At 34.2% G+C, this 24394-nt stretch overlaps 1 protein-coding gene across 1 annotated transcript in view; it reads left to right on the forward strand.

The window, feature by feature from the left end:
* Nucleotides 1-24394, forward strand: part of ROBO2 (roundabout guidance receptor 2) — a 584467-nt gene that overhangs the window by 454021 nt on the left and 106052 nt on the right. Inside the window, exons 6-8 of the mRNA XM_080815165.1 lie at nucleotides 1058-1185; nucleotides 5778-5789; nucleotides 23265-23389. Of these exons, the coding sequence (XP_080671291.1) occupies nucleotides 1058-1185; nucleotides 5778-5789; nucleotides 23265-23389 (265 nt within the window). The remainder of the gene's footprint in view (nucleotides 1-1057; nucleotides 1186-5777; nucleotides 5790-23264; nucleotides 23390-24394) is intronic.

Below are 24394 nucleotides of genomic sequence, written 5' to 3' on the forward strand. Positions count from 1 at the left end.
AGCTATTAATCTTTTAGCTAAAGCCAGAAGTAGAAGAAATTTGATTATAGTAGTCTTCACTGTAAGCCTAAAATGTTGTCTGTGTCCTGAAAGCAATAGGAAATCACAGCTAGTTGTGAGTAGATAGAACCAATTAAAGCAATATTTTAAAAATACAGTTTTATTTGTATGATACATATGAGGGAGAAGGACAATATGATCCATCAAAAGTTATTGCAAAAGTATGTGTGTGAAATAACAAAGACTGTCAGTGAAAATCAAGAGGAAAGATCAGATAAAAAAGATATCTTCATTATTTTGCTTGTGTGATTGTAGTCTCTTAGAATCTAATAAGAGCATATTCTTATATGCAAGTATTTCAACAGATTCATGTTAAAATTTTGTAATCTTTTTATGAACTAGTGTCTTAGTCTAATTGTTAAAAAAGTAGAAGTGAGAAAATAAATGCATGTGAAAGAACTGAGGGTGTCCAGAAATCACTCCCAAGCATGTTGGTGCATTAAGAGTTAATATTGCTAATTTTTAAAACTCAGCCCCCTCTTAATTCTTTCAACAAATGTATTTGTGTCAATTTGCCAAAAAATGAGAGAAAAAAATAATTTTTTCCTTTAATATAGTTCAACTCTAGATTCAAGATGCCCCAAAAGTAAGTCATATATTGAAGTACAGTGTAACTTACAAAATAGTAAAATATAATTCACCTAGAAACTGAAATATACACTATTCCTTACTTACTGTCTAAGAACTGCCACCAAAAAAAGTCCAAGTGCTAATAATGCCTTTGATAGTTTTGATGCAGTAAGAATTGTTAATACATATATGAAATATGGGTAGCTGGTAATCAGGCTGAAAGAGATCCAATATGAAACTCATGATCTTTTTAGTAACACCTTGAATCTAACAATCGCACTTTGTGGCAGAATATTATGTATGTGTGCCCGTGTGTTTTGTTTTAGTTAAAATATGATAATCAAAAAAGGAAAATGAAGATGAAAATGTAGTGTTATTTTAATTTATCTAATACGTTATTTAATAAAACCAGTTCATTTCTACACAGGTATGACATCAAAGATGATTACACACTGAGAATTAAAAAGGCCATGAGTACAGATGAAGGCACCTATATGTGTATTGCTGAGAATCGGGTTGGAAAAGTAGAAGCCTCTGCTTCTCTCACAGTCCGAGGTAAGAAGCTTAAGATGTGAAATGCAATTGAATCAAGAGACTAATATTTGGTTAAATTGGTACGTGAACTCGCAGTCAAAACAATAGCTTACACTCTTTTATCATTATTATTATTATTATTAAGATGCCTAGATTTTGTGTCCTTTCTATTATTAATTGAAATAAAATTGCTTTCAAATTTGGGTTCAGAGGGATGAATATTTGAGGGAATTATTTTTTTATTTAATAAATAATAGCGAAGATGTTTCAAAATTAAATCTTAAGAATAGAAAAGATTTATACCAATCTTTTATGTACCCACGGTTTTGAAGTATTACTTCTTTTAAATGTCACAATTTTAAAGGTACTCTGCTTTCTGTTTACTAGTTTGTCAGTTTATTCCAGGAGAGTACTAGTTTGAAATCCTTTTTTATTTCAGCATCCAAAAAGCAACAATAAAAAATAAATAAAACCAACACCACTTCCAAAGTAAAAAATGGATACAAATGAGCTCCCACAATGAGAAAATCTGATTTAGAGAGTGATTTGTGAAGTTCATTGGCCTTAAATAATTGAAATAGTCAGTGTCGCTTCTGTAATAACTTTCACATTCTGGGTGTCATGCACTTTTTCATTCATGGAATAACGTTCATTTATAGACTCCCTGGAATTGCTTGTAAGTGAAAGAAAGCATTACTTAACCCCACAGTGAGGTAGAATGAATTAACGGACTTCCTGGTGGTGAGTGTTGATCCACATGAGTAAATCATAGAGTCCCGGGTACCAAGTGGTACCGTGTGGACATCCACACTTATTCTCACCAAATAGGCATCACCCATGGCATCATTTACACTCACAGAACGTCAGACAGAGATAGGCGACCACATCCTCTGCTCAGTCTTCCCACCTCTCTTCCAACGCCATAACCGATGCCTCCTCTCGTCATTCTTTGTGAGAAGGTCAGCCGCAAGCTTTCACCCTGTCTCAGTTACATCTCACCCTGTGTAATCGCACCTCCTACCCTTGTGCAGCTTTACTCCCAGGAGTTTTCATATGATTGGCAAAAAGGTTTGGAGGAATTTGCATGGGTGAGAAATGTGTCAGGGATTTTCGTATTGGTCCTCCATGGGGGCCATCATTTTTTTTTGATCTATGATTTTAGCACCAAATCGTAGAACAAAAAACCAAAAAACAAAACCTATTTTGTAACTCTTAGGAGGTAACTCTTAGGAGACACGCAGTTTGGACATCTTGGAAAATATTGATGATTCCACACTTCTCAATCGCTCTACTTTTATTCCACCGAATCCATCTTTTCCCCCATCAGGACATTCTAGCGTGAATTTAAATACAAAACAAATTTAGACAAAATCGGCATGCTAGTTGCTTACAAACATCTTCATTCCTCATGAGTTAACAGATCATCAAAAGCTGTCATAATATACCAATCAAATACACAGACTGATTATATAGTATCAAAATCCGATAGCCTTTGTAAACCACATACTACATTGAATCTACATTCTCTGTAGGTGATTATATATTTATATGTATTCATTTACTAGGCAACCCTTTGGGAAAACAATTCACCTGACCAAATTTTCCCCAAAGCTTGTTTATTTGTTGTTTCTGAAGTGAGTGGGGAAAAAAAAATAAACAACCCACCAAGAAATGTTCCATTTAAAAAATATTTGCTGACTAAACAAATGGTGAGAAAAATGTGAGGAGTTGTTTGTTTATAGAAGCAGCAGGGTTCTTTTTATACTTGAATGCTTCGATGAATGAGACGTGAAGTGGTCTGTTTGCTTTGAGATATTTCCCAGCTAATTGTTTTCAAAATTTGTTGAAAGTTGCAGGTTTAACATTTCATTTAACAAAGCATGCTCCTCTCACATGGATGTTTCTAGCTAACTTAAAAAACTAATAGAGTTTTTTTGTTTTTAATAGGATTTTTTTTAAATCAGCAAACCTTAAATGGTCTCTCCCCTAATCTGTGTCCTGTAGATGGATTACAGAGTTTAATCTGTGTGGTATGTATTTATTACTCATCTAAAACTGAAACCTCAAAAATAGGGTTAAAGAAAAAGAAAATCTCCATGATACAATAGAATGTGGAGTAAAATATTGTTTAAAAATATTTTTTATCATTAGGAAGAGCAGTTGGAACTTCTCATGCTAAGAGGTTAACAGGAGAAAAAGCATATTATCTACGACTTACTTTTTTTCTGTGCTCGTTTTTCTGTGCACATACGTGAAATGTTTAGCCCTTCCCTAGATTGTTTTATTAGAACAGGGTCAACTGACCAAGAGGCCACATCCATTTTCATCCATTTAATGCAGGGACACAGTTTAGTTTAATTTGCTGATTTTGAAAACATCCACCTGCTAGGTTTTTTTTTTTCCAGATAAAATGTTGCTATGTAACAAAAACAAGAAGTTTAATTGGTATGTTTCTGCTAAAATTTTATCGTGAAGTCCAGTTGGGGAAAAGGGAAAGGACTTTTATAGTCAAAATCTGAAACAGAAATTTACTTAGTTGTTTTCTACTTTAAAATAAGGTGAAAATAGATTATAAAATTAAACTTAACAGCAAGTAGCTCCCTTTGCTGACTTGACAAACATAAAATTAGAAAGAAATAATTCTAGACAACAGCTGACCTCCTAGCGTTTATATTCTAGTCAAATAATTCATGATCTAATAGAGCGTTTTTAAATGGGTCCAAAATGAGTTAACACAAACCGCATATTTGTAAACACATTTTTCCCATTTTCAGTTATTCAAATTGGCTTTGCATAAATTAAGACTTCATTGGAAAAAACTATCTTGCTTTTATAGGGCAATAAAACCTTTCTTTTTCCTTTTAAATAAAATTACTCTACACTAAGTGAAATAGAAATATATTTTATATTTTTAAGCCCAATTTTTCGCCATGGTTTCTTCTTTTTCTCTCTTTAATATCAATAGATTCAAAATGCCTTTCAGTTTCTAAACGAAGCATTATGTTGGGGATTCTGCCTGCGAGGGCACCTGAAAAATGCAAATTCAAAACCAAAAGGAAAAGTTCTTTTTCTACCGGACGTTAACAGAATTAAGACATACACCTTTTGAATGAGGCACAACTTTATGATGTTAGTCTGTTGTCTTGTTCTTGGTTGTTATTTTTTTTGCACACCTGCCCCCAAGAAAGAAACTGTGGGTTGGGCAACTTTCTGATTGTCTTCCTCTTGCTATGGTGAACACCTCATAGGCTGTGGGACACACTAGGGGATCACTGAGCTAGAATGTTCATCCTGCTGCTATGATTGCTTTACTCTTCTTCGAATTATCTGAATTTCCCCCTTTTCATTGTAAATAATATTGTAAGACCATGAATCTCCTACAGAGGCAACTCCTTATGGTTTCAGAGAATGCACAAAGCTAGTATCATGATGTATCGGTTGAGTGAATGGATGCCTATAAAGATGGTTTCAGTGGCTGTATCTATCTCATTGCGTCCGATGAGGCATCATGAAGACAAAACTACCCTAAATTCTAGAGTTATGTTGTATGCACCCTAGAGCTTTATCCACGGGGACGTGGGCAAAACACTTGTTTGTTGTGTAAGTTTATATTTTGGATATAAGAATTCATAATAATTAAAACGCTATTAAATGTATTTCCTCTTCACTTGAATAATGGCACCATATGTTTTATATTTGTCCATTGCTTTTATATGAAGTGGTTTACTATCTAAATTGATTTGGCTTTATTCTTTAAAGAAAGTATTATTGAGCCCATGTGTGTCTCTCACAATTGCTGTGTATAATAACAGGGCCAGTCTGATTTTAGTGATTGAGTTATGGTATAATAAAAATATAATAATAATTTGTTGAAGCAGCAGTTTGAAAGCCATTCTCAGTGTGAACAAGGATCAACTTGTCACTCATTGTTTCCTGCCCTCTGCCAAAAAAAAAAAAAAAAAAGAAAAAAGAAAGAAGTGAAGAAAGAGAAAAGAAAAAAGAAAAGAAACTTAACAGTAGTTAGAGAGCTACTCAGTTGAAATCTCTAAGGATGTTCCAACATATTTGTTATATTTTCATCCACCCTGTCCACGGTTGAAAAGTGATGTGATCTTAACTTATTACTGGCTGAAAAGCAGCGTTAGGAGCTTTTCCGTAGTCCTTGTAATGGTTCTGACTAACCATGCTTAAAATCCAATTGCTATTTAAATCAGACAGTGAGGCTTTCTTTTATTGACATGACATTTGCTAGTCTGTGACTTGAATAGTTATATTCATCAGGTTCTTAACTTTGGGGTAATAGAGGGTATTTAAAAAGTTCTTTGAAATAAGAACTATAGTAAGTGATGACAATACGACTTTACATAAAATATCTCTCAATTCACAAAGAGCTAATTCTGGAATGAAAATAATTATTTTCTTAGAATTATAACTTTCAGTTTTAGTCAAACTCAGACATCTTGTTCATACTTGAATTATAAGACTAGAGATCACTCTACTGTCCATACTTAAATGTTAACATTACACATCATGCATTCTGATAATTTTCTTTTCTTTTTTTTTTTTTTTAATTTCTTCTTTATGTTCTCACCACACCATTGTAATGTCTACAGCTCGCCCTGTTGGTAAGTAGCCATCCTTCTATCCATTTAGCATGGCTTTGTACAATGCTTCATAACTCATGCATAGTAGGATTTGATAGAATGAAATATATTTATTCATCCACGTTAAAATATTATGGGACGATCTTCCATGAAAGTTGCTCCGGATCTTTTCATCACTTTGATAAGCCATTTTGTAGTGACCTACAAGAGTAAGAATGAATAGGTAATTATTTTCATGGAAAATAATATATGAATGTTTAATACTAGAAACTGCTAACCTTTCTTAAAGACATAAACATAATAATTCCTTTTTTCTTGTATATATAAAATAATTACTTAATAGTTATGCTTGATATTCATTAAGATAAGTGATTAGGAACTAACTAAAAAGGTTTGATTACTTGATGCACTTCTTTGATTTTTAAACTGCTTCAAGTCCTTGCTTTGTAATGGCATTTTTAACTGCTGTATACTTATTATCTGTTTTCCTATTTAAACAAAATTTGGCAGAATGCTTCAAGTTGTTCTAAGTAGATGCTTACACTAAGAAGAAAAGAGAAGGATGAGTTGTGTTCTTTGGCATGAAAAGTTGGTGTGGTTTTAATATTTCTCATCCTTCATTGACTGTACAAAATTGAAGTTAACAGTTTGCATTTGTAGTAATTTAGGTGGTAATTATTTGTAAACATTTGGAAAGTAAGACCTTATCAAATTCACTGATTTTATAACCTTTCTGCATCTCTTTTAAAGTTTAGCTTAACCAACCAACAAATGTGTTTAAATAAAATAAATCTTGGTAATTGTGTTATAAGAAAATGAACAGATGGATGCATAAATGGATGGATGGATGGATGGACGGACAGATGAATGGACGGTTGGATGGATGAATGAATGAATTTACTATAGTGCTTTTTTAATATATCAAAAGATACTTGAATAAGTTATTTCATTTGACACAAGGTTTATAAATGGTCCATCTAACTTCCAAAGCCCTCTTAATACACTGACTTGACGTTGACATTTGATATATATTGGTCCACTCATAACATTTTTTTTCCATTAGTTGAAACATTTACAAACCTTATTGTTATGTAGTATATTCTTGCATAGATAGCAAATACAGAAAATTAGAACTTTGGTTTCCCAATCTGAGTTTCTGGTCTGCTTTTTCTGAGCAGTACTTCCTTTGATAATTGTTTAATATCCCTGATCCTAGGTCACTTCATCTATAAAATGGAGAGAGTAATATTGACTTATCAAAGCTGTTGCAGGAATGAAATAAGCTCAAGATTGCTTTATATGCAAAAACGCTTTGTATGTCAACATTGGTTAACATATTCTTAATTTCTGAAGCATATGTTATTTTGTATTTTTATATTTTTGAAACACAATTATGGCTTACAATTAATTTGAATGTAAAATGCAGTGTTTTTTTCTTTAAACACAATTATTAAATTGATCATGCTTTTTACAATTGGGGATGTTAGGAAATAGGGGAATAGGTTACATTTTAAGCCTTATTTTTTAGTATTTGTACAAATTCCTATTAACGATAACTTTACCTATCTATGGTATGACATCTAAAATTAAGAAGTGAATGGGAGATATTTAGATAACTTTGCAAGTTAAAAGGAAAAATGACAATTAAATTGTAGATCTTTACATATAGAAACCTTATGCCAATAAACCATGACCACTTGATTTATATTATCTCAGAAATTTCCAGGACAGAAAATAATATGTTCATAATTTCCAATACATTTCAAACACAGAAATAACAAAAAAAAGAGATCTACATTGATTAGCAAATGTGATGTACAGGGAGCATTGAGATATACTTGTCACCTACAAGGCATTTCAAAGTTATTTCTGTTTTTATTCTTGTTTTAAATGATTTCTTAAGTTCCCATTGGACTGGAACTAAAGAATAGCTTCTTGACACATTGTATTTTATTCTGGGAAAGTCTGTCATTTCATAAACCTATCTCCAATGACTTATGACAATGTTCAGAAATATGAAGAACTATACTTTAAACTTGACAACTGCTATTAATTTTGGAAACTGAATGTTGGATATGCTTTTATTGGATCACCAAAGATGAGGTGGATAATGAGGAAATTAGCTTGCTTTTTTCTTTGCATAAACTTTTTACATGAGTTTTAATTCAGGAGCTATAGATATGCCAACTTTTTTTATAAGGTCAGAAGATACAAATCAAGTAAATCATAAATTAAATAGTCAAATAGTAGAAAACTGTATTAATATTAATATTGTTAGTTGACTAAAACACAAGTTTTTCAACTTTGAAGCTCTTAGCAAAGTACATTAATATTAATATTTGTTAGTGGTTTGAAATGCAAGTTTTCAACTTTGAAGTTCTTAGCAATAACATAAAGGGTATTCCACAAAGAAGAAATCACAGAAAGGGGAGAAAATCCAGCTTTGAAGTCCAGTATAGATTAGGTGAAGAAATATGTACCAAATATCTAAAATTTAGAGAAAATTCAAGGGATAATTCCTATGGAAAGCTTTTGAAAGAAAATTAGAAATATATGCAAATTCCAGAATATCTATAGTTTCAGAAATCAATCATTACATTGCATACAGGATTAAGAAAACAACCACAAGAACTTGGTAGTCCGTGTGGAAAGCCCATTTAGAAATCATTATAAATCCCCAAACTGGGAGTTTTGTCTAAATGGATAACTCTTATGACCTGCATTTGAATTAAATAATTGGCAACACTATGCAATGTGCAGTAGGAATAAACACCTTCTGGTCTACTTTTGAGATTGCAGGAAAAACTCTCAACTTACAGGATCCTCAAGTGGGGGAAATATCACTGAAAGCAGACAATTACATAGTTGCCAATGGAGAAAACTGTTCTCCAGGTTTCACTTGCTCATTGGCGAAGTCAGTGTTTCAAAAGAAGTCCTTTAATGCAACTTCCATAATTTGGTTACCACAAAATTCAGACAAATGCCACTTTGATTATTAAAAGTCTGCCAGCCCTTTCTAAGGCTTCGACTTTTTACTATCCCGAAGGTATTCTTTGTATGAGAAGCAAAAGTACATCCTAGGACAGAGTTAACTAAGAATGCTGAAATATTCATTTATTTGGAAAACTCTCCTGATAAGTTCTGATAAGGGAACTGACAGCAGAAAATGGAATAAATATCTTGCTTCCTATACCCATCTGTCTTATTTTCTCTTGGAAGCCCTTCCCAAGCTTAAAAATAAAAAAGAACATCTATTTTGGAGATGGGCAACACATTTTTTCCTACAGCAACTCAAAACATGATGAGTAATTGGAAGAGAACTGTCAAATCTACCAGCTGCCTTAGGAGTGAAGCTGAGCCCTGCTCCGTTTTCTATCATGTAGACCATATGCTAGATGCTGACTGCCTCCCGTATGGAAGCTAAAAGCTGTGGGCATCAGGTAAAAACTTGTTAAAATATCACAAACAAACTGACAATACACAACTTTACGTATTTCCTTAGTTAGTGACTCAAAGGTACGTTTCCTTCGGATGAAAGAATATAACTGGCCACACAAGAGTCTGTAGGTATTGAGAAATATATATGTTTGAGGCAAAATTCCCATTTTTTAATTATTATTTTTAAGAAGCAGCCAGTATTCTAAACAAAAATCTATGGGGACATTGTTTTTTTCCAATCTTTTCACTGCTTAAACACAAAAATTAAACATATCCTCATTATAGAAAGTTCCATTTTGACCTGAAGTGTAGTTTTCTTTTAAGGGGCTCTAAAACACATTATTGAGACCACCAAGGGGTCCAATAAAAAGTGAATATTTGAAAAACTCATTCAAGGCAAATTATAAAGCAGACATTACTTACAGAATAATGCAACTGATCTTTCTGAATACCACCACCCTCCCTCCCACCTTGAAATCTGGAAAACTTTATGTGCTGTATATAATTTAACTTAATATTGGAAATATTCCAGGCTTTCTTTTTCTTAATCAGAAAACATGTAGGTATTATATATGAACCCTTTCATGTCAAGATCCACTTTTCTGCAAAAGGCATCCTGAGTGTGTCTTGGAAGGAAACCTATAATTTTATTCCTTGCAGACTTTCTTCTTTGGACAAGCTGTTACCCCATGACCTGAGGTAATCTTCTCCCTCCTACAAGCACTTAATGTTTCCTGCACCTGGTGCTAATTAGCTACCTTATGCAGAGTCCCATTTAATTTTTATTAAGCATCACGTTTTTCATTGCTCCATATGTTTTGATTAAATAGTAGGTTAAAAAAATGCATTCTGTTTTGTCTTGTAGGTTCCAACAGAGTTTCCATAATGTGAAACATTTAAAATATCTTAAGCTAATGCTAATTCTTAAAGTGAAGAACAAGTAGGGGCTACTTCTCAAGCTTGCCTGGTTTTAGTCACTGACTTGATTCTTCTGCAAGGGCCTGTGTGTTCAACAATGTCTGTTCACTGCCTCTAAAGTAAAGGATAGGTATAAAATTCTTGAGTTGTATTTTTTTTTCTCAGACCTTGGTGAAAATGTTGGATTGTTTTAGTATCAGATGGTACTGTAGTGAAGTCTGAGGTTTATGGAATATTTTTATCTTAGGCTGAGATTCCCTTTAATGATTTGAGGACCAATGTAGTCCCTTCTTCTAGAAACTTGCTAGATTATATCTTGGTCCTGATCACACTGTAACTAATATCCCCAGGACACAAGCCCCTTGAATCTGCAGATTCATGCTTGAATTTACTCTGTTTCAACAGTGTTTTCTTCTCTCTTATCTTTGACTATCTTTTTCTGTCTCACTTTTTCTGTGTCCCATGAGTTATGTGGCTTTGCTTTGTATCAATTCCATATTTATTAATTTCTGTATAGTAATTTTGAAGTATCATTTTTATTTCATATTGTCTGATTTCTTAATGCTTAAATAATCTCCCTAACTTTTTCAATTGTGAATATCATTTTTTTTGTTTTGGAAATATATTTTTAAAATGTATTTTGTTTATTTAATTTTATTTTCTCTTCTCATCATTTCCTTGCTAATCTTAAATATAATAGTTTTCATCTCTAGTTACCTTTGAGCTCTTTTATTACATTTTGAGGGTTTTGGTTTTTTTTTAAGTTTGATTCTTCTTAAAAAGAGAGGCCCTGTTGTATGTAATGTCATTCAGACTATGGACAACTATTTAATTAAAAGTACTTCTGTGTTTCCTTGGGTAACTCTTTGAAGATCAAGATTCTCTTTCTTTCTTTGACTAATTGATTATATTCTTTCTGTCAATAATTAAACAGTTAATGTGCAGTTTGTTTTATTTTATTTTACATATATCCTATTTTTAGACCCTACATGATTATTAATCATTTAGTTAACTGCTAAAGATTAGAGTTTGCATGTTTGGAGAAGAGCAAATGGGAAGTACCAGGGTCATTCAGCAGCCTCTATGTGGATGTTATCTTGAATAGTTTATCAAAAAAGTTTTTATTTCTTCTCAATATGCTAGTGACCTGGATGGTAAACAGCAGATCTCTTTAAGTTAGACGCTCTCTGTAGTCCTTATGAGATTCCCTTTTCATTTTTCTTCATAAGCCCTGCTTCATAATAAAGGTGGTTTTTAGATGTATTAGTTTTCTACTGCTGTGTAACAAATTACCACAAATTGAGCAACTTCATTAGCACCCTGTTTATTAGGCCACAGTTCTGTAGGTAAAAAGTCCAAACAGACTCACCTGGGTCCTTTGCCTACCACTTCACAGGACAAAAGCAAGGTTTTGATCAGGCTGAGCTCTTTTCTGGAAACTGTCCAGAAGAATCCACTTCAAAATTCATTCAGTTTTATTGACAGAATTAAGTTCTTTGAGGGCGACTGGGTGGCTCAGTCACTTAAGCCTCTGCCTTCGGCTCAGGTCATGATCCCGGGGTCCTGGGATCGAGCCCCACATTGGGCTCCCTGCTCAGTGGGGAACCTGCTTCTCCTTTTCCCTCTGCCTGCAGCTCCTGCTGTTTGTGTGCCTTCTCTCTCTCTCTGTGTCAAATAAATAAATAAAAAATCTTAAAAAAAAAAAAAGGACCTAACTAGAATGGTCTTCTCTAAAAAAAAAAAAAAAATTTAAGTTTTTTGTGGGCTATAGGATTAAAATCCCCATGTCCTTGTTTGTTGGCTGCCAGTAGTGGGTCCCAGTTCACTTGCCAGCCTTTGCACATGGCCGTCACAACCTTCAAATTCAGCAGTGGTCTGTTGACTCTTTCATTCTCCTATCAGCTAGAGAAAATTTCCTGATGGAAATGTCTCATCTACTTAGGTAGGCCCAACTGATTATTCTATCTAAGGTCAACTGATTAGTAACCTTAATTACATTGGCAAAATTCCTTTTGTCATGAGATATAACATAATCATGGGAGTATCTCCAGGAAGTGAAGGTTATGGAGGCCACCCTGCAATTTTGCCATTCGCATTGGGCTTGGCTTTGCCTTTCTTTCAGTACCGTGTGCTCAACTTCTGCATTTTAACTGGTTTTCTACAAAGTCATATCTCATATTGTCCAAGTCTCCTTCTTGACTCTAAATTTTTTCTTCTTCTCATCAAAGGACCATGGGATGGGCTCTCACATTGTTAGCAGATAGTTTTTGTGAAATTGGTATTGATAGAAGATTGTGGATAGAGGCTAGTTGGTATTTACCATGCTTCCTCATTTCTCCAGACTTGACTATGTTTGACAGAAGTACTTCACCATTTGTGTTTTTGAGCTATGTAGTTTATCTATATTATTAATTTCTCTTGTAATAAATAAAGGAAAGTAGAACAATAAGCCTTTACTCCATTATCTTAACCTAAGTATCAAAAATCTTAAATACTCATTAATTTTAAAGTTTATTAAAATAAGAATAAAATAAACACTAAATATGTCACCTTAATAATTAAAATTAACTTAATAATTAAAATTAAAGTACTATAAATATCAAAACAATATAAATACTTTGGACTGAAACAGTATTAGGAGATTAGTGTTAAGAGATTTGACTGGCTACTGCCAGAAAGAAATAGCAAGAATATTTTAATCACACCTTCTAAGAAAGTGAAAATTTCCATTTACTAATGTTATACTAATTTGTAATTTGACAGAGATAACATGATACCTATATATATTTGTGTGTATTTCTATGTACTATAAAATAGATATTATGATATACATTACACCTAAAAATTATATGCATGACAGTTGAATTATGACACTACTTATTTAAACATATTAAATGTCACTCAAGGGAATAGCTCATAATTAGATTCATTAAAAATATATAAGCTACCAAGTTAAATTAAATTTTGAGTTAAAATATATCTGAATGCCTTTTAAAGTCTCTTATGGCAAGCAATGCTTTCCAGATTTATTAGGGATATTGTTTTCATCTGTCCTGAAAAACTGTTAACTCTTTGTTGGTAAATACATTGTTGCATTTATCGTTCTGTTGCCTCTAGGTCTAGCATAACACTTACAAGTGGTAGGGGCAAGCCAAATGGTGGTGCAGTTAACTGTTACACACATATGCGTACATAGGTAATACTTGCCTAGAAAATGTTTATGCAAGCAGCTTTAAATAGTGCTATAAAAAGATGAAGCAACATTAATGGTAGCAGGCCAATCACATAGTCTCCATTCTGCTAGGAGGAGATAAAATACAACAAAAAGAAGGCACTAATGAGTTAGGATGGTGCCTTACTAAGCGTGTAATTAATGTTATTAAGAAACATTGCAGTTGCATATTAAAATTCCGTTAACTAAGCAGCCCTTCAGCATCAGTACATTTGTTTCTTGGTTGCAAGTCCCCCCCCCCTTTTTTTTTCTGATTGGCATCTTCATGCAATCTTTTTCTAAAAAAAATGAGATAATGGGATGTGATCAGCCTTCGTGGCTTAGCTGGAGTGCTGACATGACAGTTCTGGCAAGTTGACAGGTTAAGTGAGTGAAAATGGATGTCTTGTCTCACCATTTACTTGAAGAATCCTCTCCACACCCCCATATTTACAGCCCCTTCTATCCGCAATGTGGAAAAGTCTAGTTTTCCCAGGTTAGGATCTAGATAGAATTTTCTTCACTACTCTTTCAACTATTCTCTTTCTGTTGGTGAAAAATGAGATCATTTAAAAATATAATCTAAACATTGCTTTATTTAATAATTCATTAGCTTTTAAGTTAATAGTTTGGGTTTTGTTTTTGTTTTGTTTTTGTTTTTGAGAATGAACAGTCCCTTAGAGAAAATAAGATTTTATTTTGTCCTCAGTATTTTAGTGTTTAGTCAGTCAGGAAAGCAAGAAGGATAGTAGTTTTACTGTTGATAATGGACAGAATGATATGTGAAATGTGCTTGACAGTTCAGAATTTGTTTAAAATTTTGTCAGATTTTTCTAGGCATTCTCAATTTATAACTTTTGTAGAATTTGGTATGTCTATGAAATTTGCATGTTAAATCTCAGAATGATTTCCTACAGCTGCAGGGAGGGGTTCCCATATTTACCTATAATCAAAATGAAATCTATCTTAGTACACTGGAATATAATAAGGTTTAAAATTATCTTAAACGTACCCAACTTAGTTACTTTAGGAATTAACTACTACATTTATTGCAATGTAGATCTATTTACTATCTTCACAGGCTAAAAATAATAAAGATTATTTACATGGAAAAAATCCATGGTTCCACCAACCTAATCCTTCAGTTTAACAGACTGATCAGGATTGCCAAAGGTGGTGATGCAGTCTAGTAAGGGTGACAGCTGTTGCAGTCTGAGAAACTCGCCTCTGTCATAATGCATGCATTTTTTCCCTCTGTGAAGAGCAAATTCCCACTTTCCCTTCCTTATCTACTTAATTTCAAAGGAACAATTCAACCTGTCTCTTTCTCTCTTTCTCTCTCTCCTCCTTTCTCCATGCTTTCCTCAATTGTTGGAGACAGACTGAGTCCAGTTACTGTCAAAATGGTAGTTCATCCTGCATTACACCCTCATCCTGCATTATTCCTTATGTTGTGTCATACTTGATTGTCTTCATGTGACTTTCCTCTGTAGCCAATGAGTTCCAGGGACAGAGATCTTAGTACCCTCAGACCCTAGCACAAAATGAAACCAGTAAATGTAACCAACATCTGAATTCATTTCTAGCATAAATTTCTAGCTACTGTGATGTTTTCCACTGATGTCTTTAAATTGTCTTTAAAAAACAATTAAGACCAAATACAAATAGTTATGTGCATATAGCTGTTTATTATGACTCTTTTTTTTATGCTTGCCTATAAAACCCCAAAATTCAAGATACTTTGAACCAAATGAATTTATTCTTTTCAAAGGCATTCTGTGCACTCTAGATAATCATAGAAATGTTTCATTTTGATATTTGCATTGTTCCTTTTCAGGGAGGAGTATATTATGTGTGAATATAAATTTTAAAAAATGATTTTCACCATGATTATCAAACATGCATACTTGTGTGTGTGTGTCATATTTACTACTAAAGCTCAGTACTTTTGATACTCCTTGGAATTGCTTACAGTATATGACAGTTTAGAAGGCCACTTTCATTATTTTATAGTCACACTGTAGAATTCATTTGACTAACTCCATGACTTAATTTAATCTTCAGATTTTGAATAATCATGCATTACTTTTAGAGTTCTAGCTATTATGTGAACCCTCAAAAAGTAGTCTTCCCACAATCAATAAATTCCATGAAAGTAGTTCTAAAATAGCTGCATAATTGCAACATGTCTTTATTCATACAAGGCTGAAAGCAATTTGTATACTGGAGATGTTTCATAGAGTAGAATGGAAAGTCTAAATGGATGAAGAATATAAGGATTGTGGTTCTTTGTAGCCATTCTATTGTCCTTGAACATTTACTTTACTTTTCATATTTATGAAAGCAGTATGCCATTTGGTACTTTTATTTTTTCATACTGACATTCAGGAAGCAAATATATAGATAAATTTATATATATTTACACTTATAAAGAGACATTAGATTATGGAAGAAGCATATATATGGATAGGTAATTACTACATTATTATTAAAAGAAAAGGTATAGATGTTGGAATTTTACCGTGGAATTTTTAATATTAGCTAGAAGTAAGGTGCTGGCTGAGAAAGAAGGCATAGCACTCATCTAGAAGAGTTAATGCCATGAACTCAATAAGAAAGAGGTGAGCTGGAAAGGTAGGTAATTTAGTAATTTGATTACTTGTATTCCTTGAAAATAATGACAAATGAATTAAATGTGATTAAACAGACTTTATAAAAGTGATTATTTTAAATCCTATATCCCTAAATTATGTTTTCCTTTTATATGCCCTGCTTCCTCTAAGATGAATTATGTGTTAATAAACTTCAAATTAAATATTTTATGACATTATGCATTTCCAATATTATTAACAGAAATTCTTTTGAAGTCAAATGAAGTGTTAAATAGTAAAAATCAAATAGAATTAGGTAAGTTGAAGAAACAATCATTTATCAATTAGAAGTTAGTCCGTTGTGATGATAAACTAAGTAAACATTCATCTCTTATTCCCACTCTATACTGCATTTTAATGCAATGACTTCTCACTTTTTATTGTTGGTGAGAATAAGCCTATCTTTTCTGGAAAGTCTAGAATTGGTTGTTACGTAATTCTTCTATTTTTCTATGTTGTTGTTGTCAACACCCACTCTGGGGTGGTGCGTACTCATTTGTAGTCTTTGTGTCGTAAGTTTCCAATATAGTACAGGGGCATTCTCTACAGAAGGACATTTCAGAATCAGTTGGGAGATTATTTTCAAACAACATATTTTCCTTGGCATCTTTCCACCCAAACTGCTACAATAGTGAGTCACTGTCTCTGGTAGGAATGTGTCATATCCTTCCAGTATGATAAAATGGAAAAGACATTGAGTGTTTGCTTTAGATCAAGAACTTTTTTTTGTTTGTTTTTTAATTTCCTATTTCAAGACATTCATTTAACGTTCACTATTCGGGGCTTTTTCAGGCCAAATAAAGACTGCATTTCAATGCAGATGGTAGCCCCCCATTCCAGTAAGAAGTTACAACTGAACGGAGGAAGCAAGACAGCTAGACAGGGGGAAGAATAGAGACAAAAAAAGGCAATGCAAGCAAGAGCAGGTACTGTAAAGTGGAAGAAACACGAGAAAGTAGAACATAGAGTGTGCTCAGGTTAATCATTGTCAACAAGTTGGATAAAAGAATAATAGATAAAGAGATGGGTGAACCTCGGGAACAAGCCAATACCCGTGCAAGTGGTTAAAAGTAGACTGTTCTGCTGAAATACCAGAGCTGGTCTGGGGATGAGTGAGTGTCAGGATGGTAAAATCTCAGGCCAGTGTAGCCAAATGCTACGCTGAGGGGAACAAGCACTCTAGGTTTTTGAATAAAGAATGACTTGAAATAAATATACTTGAGAAAGGTTGTACTTTCAGGGGTACAGAGAGAGCAAGATCATAGGTTTTATGCTACTTTAATAATCAAAACAATTATTCAGGAAAAACATAATGTTATGATTTTAACATCCTTGTACCATATTGGAAATCATAGCATATGATTCTTACCCTTCTGTCTGGTACTAGAGATGGCAAATTTTAATCAGATCATGGTTGGAAGTCAACTGAATTAATCTAAAAGCTCAATGTTTAAGAGGTCCAATTATGACATTCGATGGACCCTAAGTCAAACCTATCCTCTGACCTAGTGCATTAATCTTTAAAAACCCATGTGCCCTTTGTAAGCTTCACCTTGATGATCATCATAATGGTAGTAGTTAATACATAATGATATCATAATGGTAGTAGTTAATACATAAGGTTCTTTGAGTATTAAATGAGATAATGCCTGTGAATGGTTTAACACCATTCACTGCCTGGCATTGAATGAACACACAGTTAAGGTTAATTATTGTCCTTGTACTAAGCAATTTGTGACTCAGCATATCTTTAACCCACACATATGGTAAATGAGTGTGCTTTTCAAACACGCTCATAGACTATATTAGAATGTAACAAGCAAAAATATTAAATAGCAAAATAAATATTTTCTACTTGCTTAAGATATAAAGTTCCAAACGTTTATTACAGAACAAGAAGCTTCCTCACTCAGGCAACAATTATACCCAAAGAAAGGTGTACTGAGTGTGCCTGTAACCATCCTGTCACATATTAATATATGCAACTGCCGCATGACGATCTCCATGTTCATGTCTGCCACAGAAAGTCAAATTTTCCTGTAAAAACAACTTGGAACATGATGTGATTAACCTTTAGGTCTCTCCATCCCCTCATCTCCAAGCCCACCTCACGCATGGCCTATGCTTCCTACTCGTGTTCAGCCATCTGATTTCCATAACACCCACTCACTTCCACCAGCGGGCATTAGCATAACAGAGCTGTAGCCTGACTTTGATTGAAGCCAGCTTGGACTGAATACAGTATCAAAGCACAATTTAGCAGAAATCAAATCTAATTTACTGTGCATTATATTTAAATTCTCAAAAATGCCATTTCAAGTGAACAATACCAGACCTCTAATCTCAATTGACCTTTTCATATTTGGGTCTACTTTTCTGGAAATCACGCAACATGCTCTTCTTATAAAGCTATTGTTTTTAACTTGTAAGTATCCATCGAACACTGAATCGTACCACTGTTTTCTTCATCTCATTTCCTGTGATAGCTGTAACAATAAGGTAGAATCACTTAAGAGATTAAGCAACTATGTTATTATATCACAACCACAAAACATTTGTCTACCACGTGTGGATTTTAGAGAGGATATAAATATGTATTTTATAGTCTTCTCTCTTGGAAAATGTGTACGAGAATTACCATTTCTATTCTTCTGGAGTTTATAACTCAAGCTCTTTAATGCACATTGGGTTTAAATGTGTGTTTGGAATTGTCATCTTGAGGACCCAATCATGGTTTTTTTACGTTTCATGAGAGTCATCATGGAAAATCCATTTTCTGTGGAGCACACTTTGGGCTACCTTGCCGTATTGATAAACTGCCACCTCTCTGCCTGCTCCCTCCCATCGGTGCCATCAGCCAAGCATCGTCTTTTCAAACCATTTTCACTACCACCTGGCAGAAAGAGTGAAAATGTGATGTGTTAGCAGAAGAATTATCGATGCAGTTTTTCCCTTTAAAACCTCAAAAATAAATTCCTTCAGCTGATAGCCCTTCACAGGAGGTTGCAATATAGATTTTGAGCAGAGAGAGACTGCAGAAGTAAAAGTGATTGATGCGATTTGTTTTGGTGGTGCAACTGTAAGTGACAGTAGGAAAGGATGTACATTTTCAGATACGGAAATACTCTTGAAAAAAAATTTTTTGGGCTTAGCTTTAATATCTGTATTTTGTTTGTTTGATTTAAAAAATGATAAGGTGAGTCCAATTCCAGTGGAGTGATGCGGCTGAAGTTCTGATGATGAGAAAGTATTTGGTACTTTAGAAATAGGGTGTGTTTTTAATAACGTGGAATAAAAATACAATATAAATGAAAGTCACATGAAAGAATTCTTCATAGTGTGAATAATACAAATACTGATAGTACTTTGTTAGGGTTTTTAAAAAAAATTCAATATTGGATAAAAACTCAAAAATCATGATTTCCTGGTCTTCTTAGGTCTTATTATTACTAGTAAATGTTACATTATAATATTACAGAATTCCTTTGTCCCTTAAGAGTTCTGATGAAATGTTTTCTTAAGGTGCTTCTATAACTAACAGTTCTCAACTGATTTTCTGCCCTAACTTGCGATTTTCCTACCTCGCATCTGTGCTTTCTCTTTTAGAAAAAGCACGCTTTCTAAAACATAAATCTTGTTACATCTTTCTTGCGTAAACATCTTTGAACAGATCTCCATAGCTTTAGGGCAAAATTTAAGCTCTTTTAGCATAAATTATCTGGCCTTAATTATATCACTTCTGCATCTCTGATTTTATTCTTTTTTTTTTTTAAGGATTTTATTTATTTGACACAGAGAGTGATCACAAGTAGGCAGAGAGGCAGAGAGAGAGGGGGAAGCAGGTTCGCCGCTGAGCAGAGAGCCCAATGTGGGGCTCGATCCCAGGACGCTGAGATCATGACCTGAGCTGAAGGCAGAGGCTTAACCCACTGAGCCACCCAGGCGCCCTCTGATTTTATTCTTAAGACCGTGGACACTCCACTAACACATCCAGCCCCTCAAGTCTCTGCCTGGCGTCTGCTTCTCTCTTTCCAAGTAACCTACTCCTCTTCGTCCAGTAAACTCTTACTTGTGCTTTAAAACACAACCCAACCATAGCCCTCTCTGGCCTCTTGCCTCTCCTTTCTTCATCATCTGGTCTATTCGCTGCTCTTCCAACCTTTCATACCCGGTGCCCTCTGCTTTTTGTGTTATTATACAAACCATACTTTGCTCCATTTGTGTTTATTTACTTATTTACCTGGAAGTAACTGCCAATTTTTTATTTGACTTTCCAGCCCCTGTACCAAAGAGAATGTCTCATAATTTGTAGTCAGTCAGTGCATTTTGAATAAATAAATGAACAAATCATATGTTTTCAGAAAAGTGGGGAGATAGTTGCAGTCATTTGCCAGTCCTTTTTGGGGAGCTGTGTTTTTGCAGCTGGTTAAAATTGTAGGATCCAGATTCCAAAAGCATTTTGTAAAATCACTTTTCTACTAAAAAGTTCTTAAAAGTTTAAAAAATTAAATACAAGGAGGTATGTGCTTATGATTAAAGTGTAGATGTTAATTTTACTGAAGTAGGTGGGTAGACAGATACAGAGTGAGCATAATATGCTTAAGACTATAAAATATGTTTTCATTTGATGTTTTATTTGGTGACTTCGACTATTACATTTTAAAAATTAATTATATAAAGAAGGACTTTTTGGCACAAATGGGGCTCTAAGATTTTACTAACCAGGTAATATGAGCCAATTTAAATTCTTTCTAGTCCAAAGCAGTACAAATGAACAAATAAGGGAATGTGTGACTTTTATCAGACTGTTAAATGATTTTTTTTTTTAAATGAGGAATAAGCTAATTTACTCTGGCTTAGTTAGTATCCATATTGGCACTAAACTTGTCTTTTATAGGATTAATAAGAAGCAGGAACTATATCTGATCTTTAAATTTTGCTTAATATGTGTTATTTTCCTTGGATATTGGAGATAATAGAGACCAATCTTAAGCTTTTTTTGGTATAAATAATCTGGTGGTTTCATATCCTCCCTGAAAAATGGACATTGCAGTGTTTTAAGAGTTGTCCCCAAAGTAATTTTGTAACATTGATTTAATCTATCATTCCTATTAGAAAACAGGGAACAAAAATCAATGTATCTGCTGATTCAGTGAAATTGTGTAGAAATAACAAGAAGATTGTAAGAAGCAAGTAATCTCCTGAAAATGCGAGGCAACATAAACCACATTCTGTTCAAATAGATCCATAAATCTGGCTTCTCCATCCCGTTAGACTGAGTCTACTGTTATCTATAGTTATAGAAGAAAATTTCACTTAGTAGATTTATCCCCACTGTCCCTGGGGTATGTGTTGAATGGGTTGAGTTAGGAGGCAGAATACCACGAACTAAGTCACTGCAAATCTCAGTGAATTTAAAAAAAAAAAAAAATGCTGCTGCTGTTTCGATACTAGCATTCTTATAAGCGTTAGCCCTTGGCTGTATGTTTGAGGCTACCCTCCATTTACTTTGTTCTTGGACCTGCTCTTGTGTACTCCCGAAGGGCTGAAAGAATTCTGGGTAAAGACTTCAACCGAACGTCATTTATTGTTCTAATTCTTCAGAGTTCAAATTTTAGGATGGTTGCCACAGCCAGCCACTTTTAAAAATTAGAGTTGACTTTAAACTTTTTTTCATCCTCCATTTTCTAGCATGAGTGATGATTTAAAGTGTAAACAGATGATGAGAAAAGTCATGGAATAAAAGTGCTGTTTTCTTGTCAACAGGAGTGGGTTTCGGTGTGAAGAAGATGTCCTTGTGAAAACTAACAGTTATACTGTCTACTGTCTTTCACTCGGCTCCCACTTTAAACTTGAACTTTCTCAGTATTCTTACCCTCCCCCCCACCATCCCTTTAGTTTCTTTTCTATTGGAGTTCCTCATGCCTAGGTCTCATTATCTTTGCCTACATCATTTCCCTCATCTTCCTACCAGAGTTCCTATTTTATTGGCTGATCTGCCTCCCTCACAATCTGTACTATATTCATTAGAGGGCTAAGATAGCCAATGATTTTGCTTTGATCTGTCCCTTCTTAGCTTAGAAAGACCTTGAACAAGATCCTCACTTTGGCTTCTCGGGACTTTCTTAGGCTGTATCAAATCTATGTTTTTCAGCCCATGATGTTTACACAACCGAGACCCTTCATTTCTGCCAGATTACACACTGTATGCTAGATGTGTTCTTGCTTCTTGCACTTTGCTCAGTAAGCTCCTTGCTTGGAATGTGTTCATTTCTCCACTTACCTAAACGCTGCCCTTTCCTTAAAGTCCCCATAATGTGTATTTTCTGCTTAAAGCCTTTCACAGCTGCCATAACACGAAGGGATCCTTTTCTCCTGAAGTCCGGTCACATTTCTTACATGTACTATGATTGAAAGGCTCCTATGCTGTGCTCTGAAACATGTCTATCATTGAACTTAGCATAGTCTTCGATAATTGTTTTACCTTGGTTTTGCTGTTGTCATCATCACGTTTTGTGTTCGCCATTAGTTTGTGAGTTCCTTGAAGGCTGCAGGATAGATAATTTTTTTTTTTTAATCTCTGTATCCTTGTGTCCAGTAGGGGAACATAGCAATTGTCTGACTAATGCTTATTTATCTAAATGAAATGAATTAAGTATAATCAACCACTTTCAAACATGTCATTATATCGTTAGTTATCTTTGTATATAATTTGCAGTTCATAATTCTTTGATGTTTTCAACACTTTAACTCGTAAATTCGAGAATATAAGCACTTTGAGGATAGCGATCATATTCTAAGGTTTCTGGTTTGCCTGCATGTAGAACAATGTCTTATAAATATTACAGGAATGGTCATGTCTGTGAGTAGACTAATTTCAGAGGAAGGAGATACTTGTGTAATGAAGGGATTCTTTTTCACCTTTATCTATCCAAATCGCAAAACCAAATTGGGAAACCATATTTTTCTTTAAAAGGCATTAGAATATCATAAAAAATCTGTTTTCCTTTGCAAATATAAGGGCTACAGAATTATTATGTACAGCATTTAGGAAGTATCTACTAATAAGTTTTCTTTTCCTTCCATTTGATAGAGAGTGCTTTTCTCCTTTCCCCATTGTGTTTTGAAAAATGCCTTAAAAAATAGAAAAAAAAACCATTAAAAACTGTGGTTTCTGTCTGGCTCTGAGCAGTCCACCTAGTACCAGATTTTCCCTTTGATATCTATTTCTTTGTCAGTGGTTGATATTTATACACTTTCTTTCCTTTTAAATTATAGCTCCTCCACAGTTTGTGGTTAGGCCAAGAGATCAGATTGTTGCTCAAGGTCGAACAGTGACATTTCCCTGTGAAACTAAAGGAAACCCACAGCCAGCTGTTTTTTGGCAAAAAGAAGGCAGCCAGGTGAGTGTGAACCTTGACTGCTTTTCGGAAATCTCTGAACTCTTCCTGTCTCTGGTGCTTCTCCAAGTTTGTCTCGCCTTTCCTGTTATCGATGTCAAATATATTTTATTTCTAAAAAAGAGAACAATTAAGTCTAAAGTAAGTGAGGGTCGGATATTCTAATAGAATGTTCTTTATTTTCCAGTGTTCATATCCAAAATTCTGTATTTTACATGGAATAGATACAACTCAGTGTAACTTAATCATCTTAAAAAGCCTGATTAAAACCTCTGTAGCTATTAAAATCTCTGAACAGAAAAATAACTTTACTTTCTTGCAGCAGGCTACACTGGGATTATAAAATGAGTTTCTACGTATAAAGTGTTTAGAATATCCTACGCACATGTAAACCAGTCAAACAATATTTCCGTTATCAATCCACTTAGAAACCAATTACAATCCCTGTTCATAGAGAGATATTATAAATGCCTTTGTTTTATCATTAACTTAAGGATACTTCCATTTAAGGGTGGGAGAAGTATTTAGTTCCATCATCCCGTCTGGATTCGTTCACGGTGGGGTGAGATAGGAAATAACACATCATATACCAGAAGGCATCAGCACTTGCCTGGTCTTTGCTGTGCCCTAATTTGTCCACTTATGACCCTCTGTGGGTAGCATGGCCTTTCAGACTCTGTTCAGAGTCAATTGGATACGCTATTTTTTTTTTTTTCCACGTAGGCAGTGTCCAACTTGGACAAGCACTTAGCCTCTAGCTTCTCAGGCAATGAATGGAATTTCCAGGTTTAACCAAAAACTGTTCTTTGCCTGAGAACTTATCAGTACATTCCTGAAGGACCTAGAGATATTTTTGTTATACTCTTCCCAGAACCAACTTTCAGGAGGCATATAGTTCACAGGAAGAGACCTCAGCACCCTCTGTTGTTAGTCCAAATTCTGGGAGAATTTCCTGGGGAGTAATGGAAACCATTATTAAGAGCCCCAGGAAATCTAAAAACTTTGCCA

This window comes from Martes martes (genome assembly GCF_963455335.1).
Source record: "Martes martes genome assembly, chromosome: 1".
In the NCBI taxonomy this organism is placed as follows: Eukaryota; Metazoa; Chordata; class Mammalia; order Carnivora; family Mustelidae; genus Martes; species Martes martes.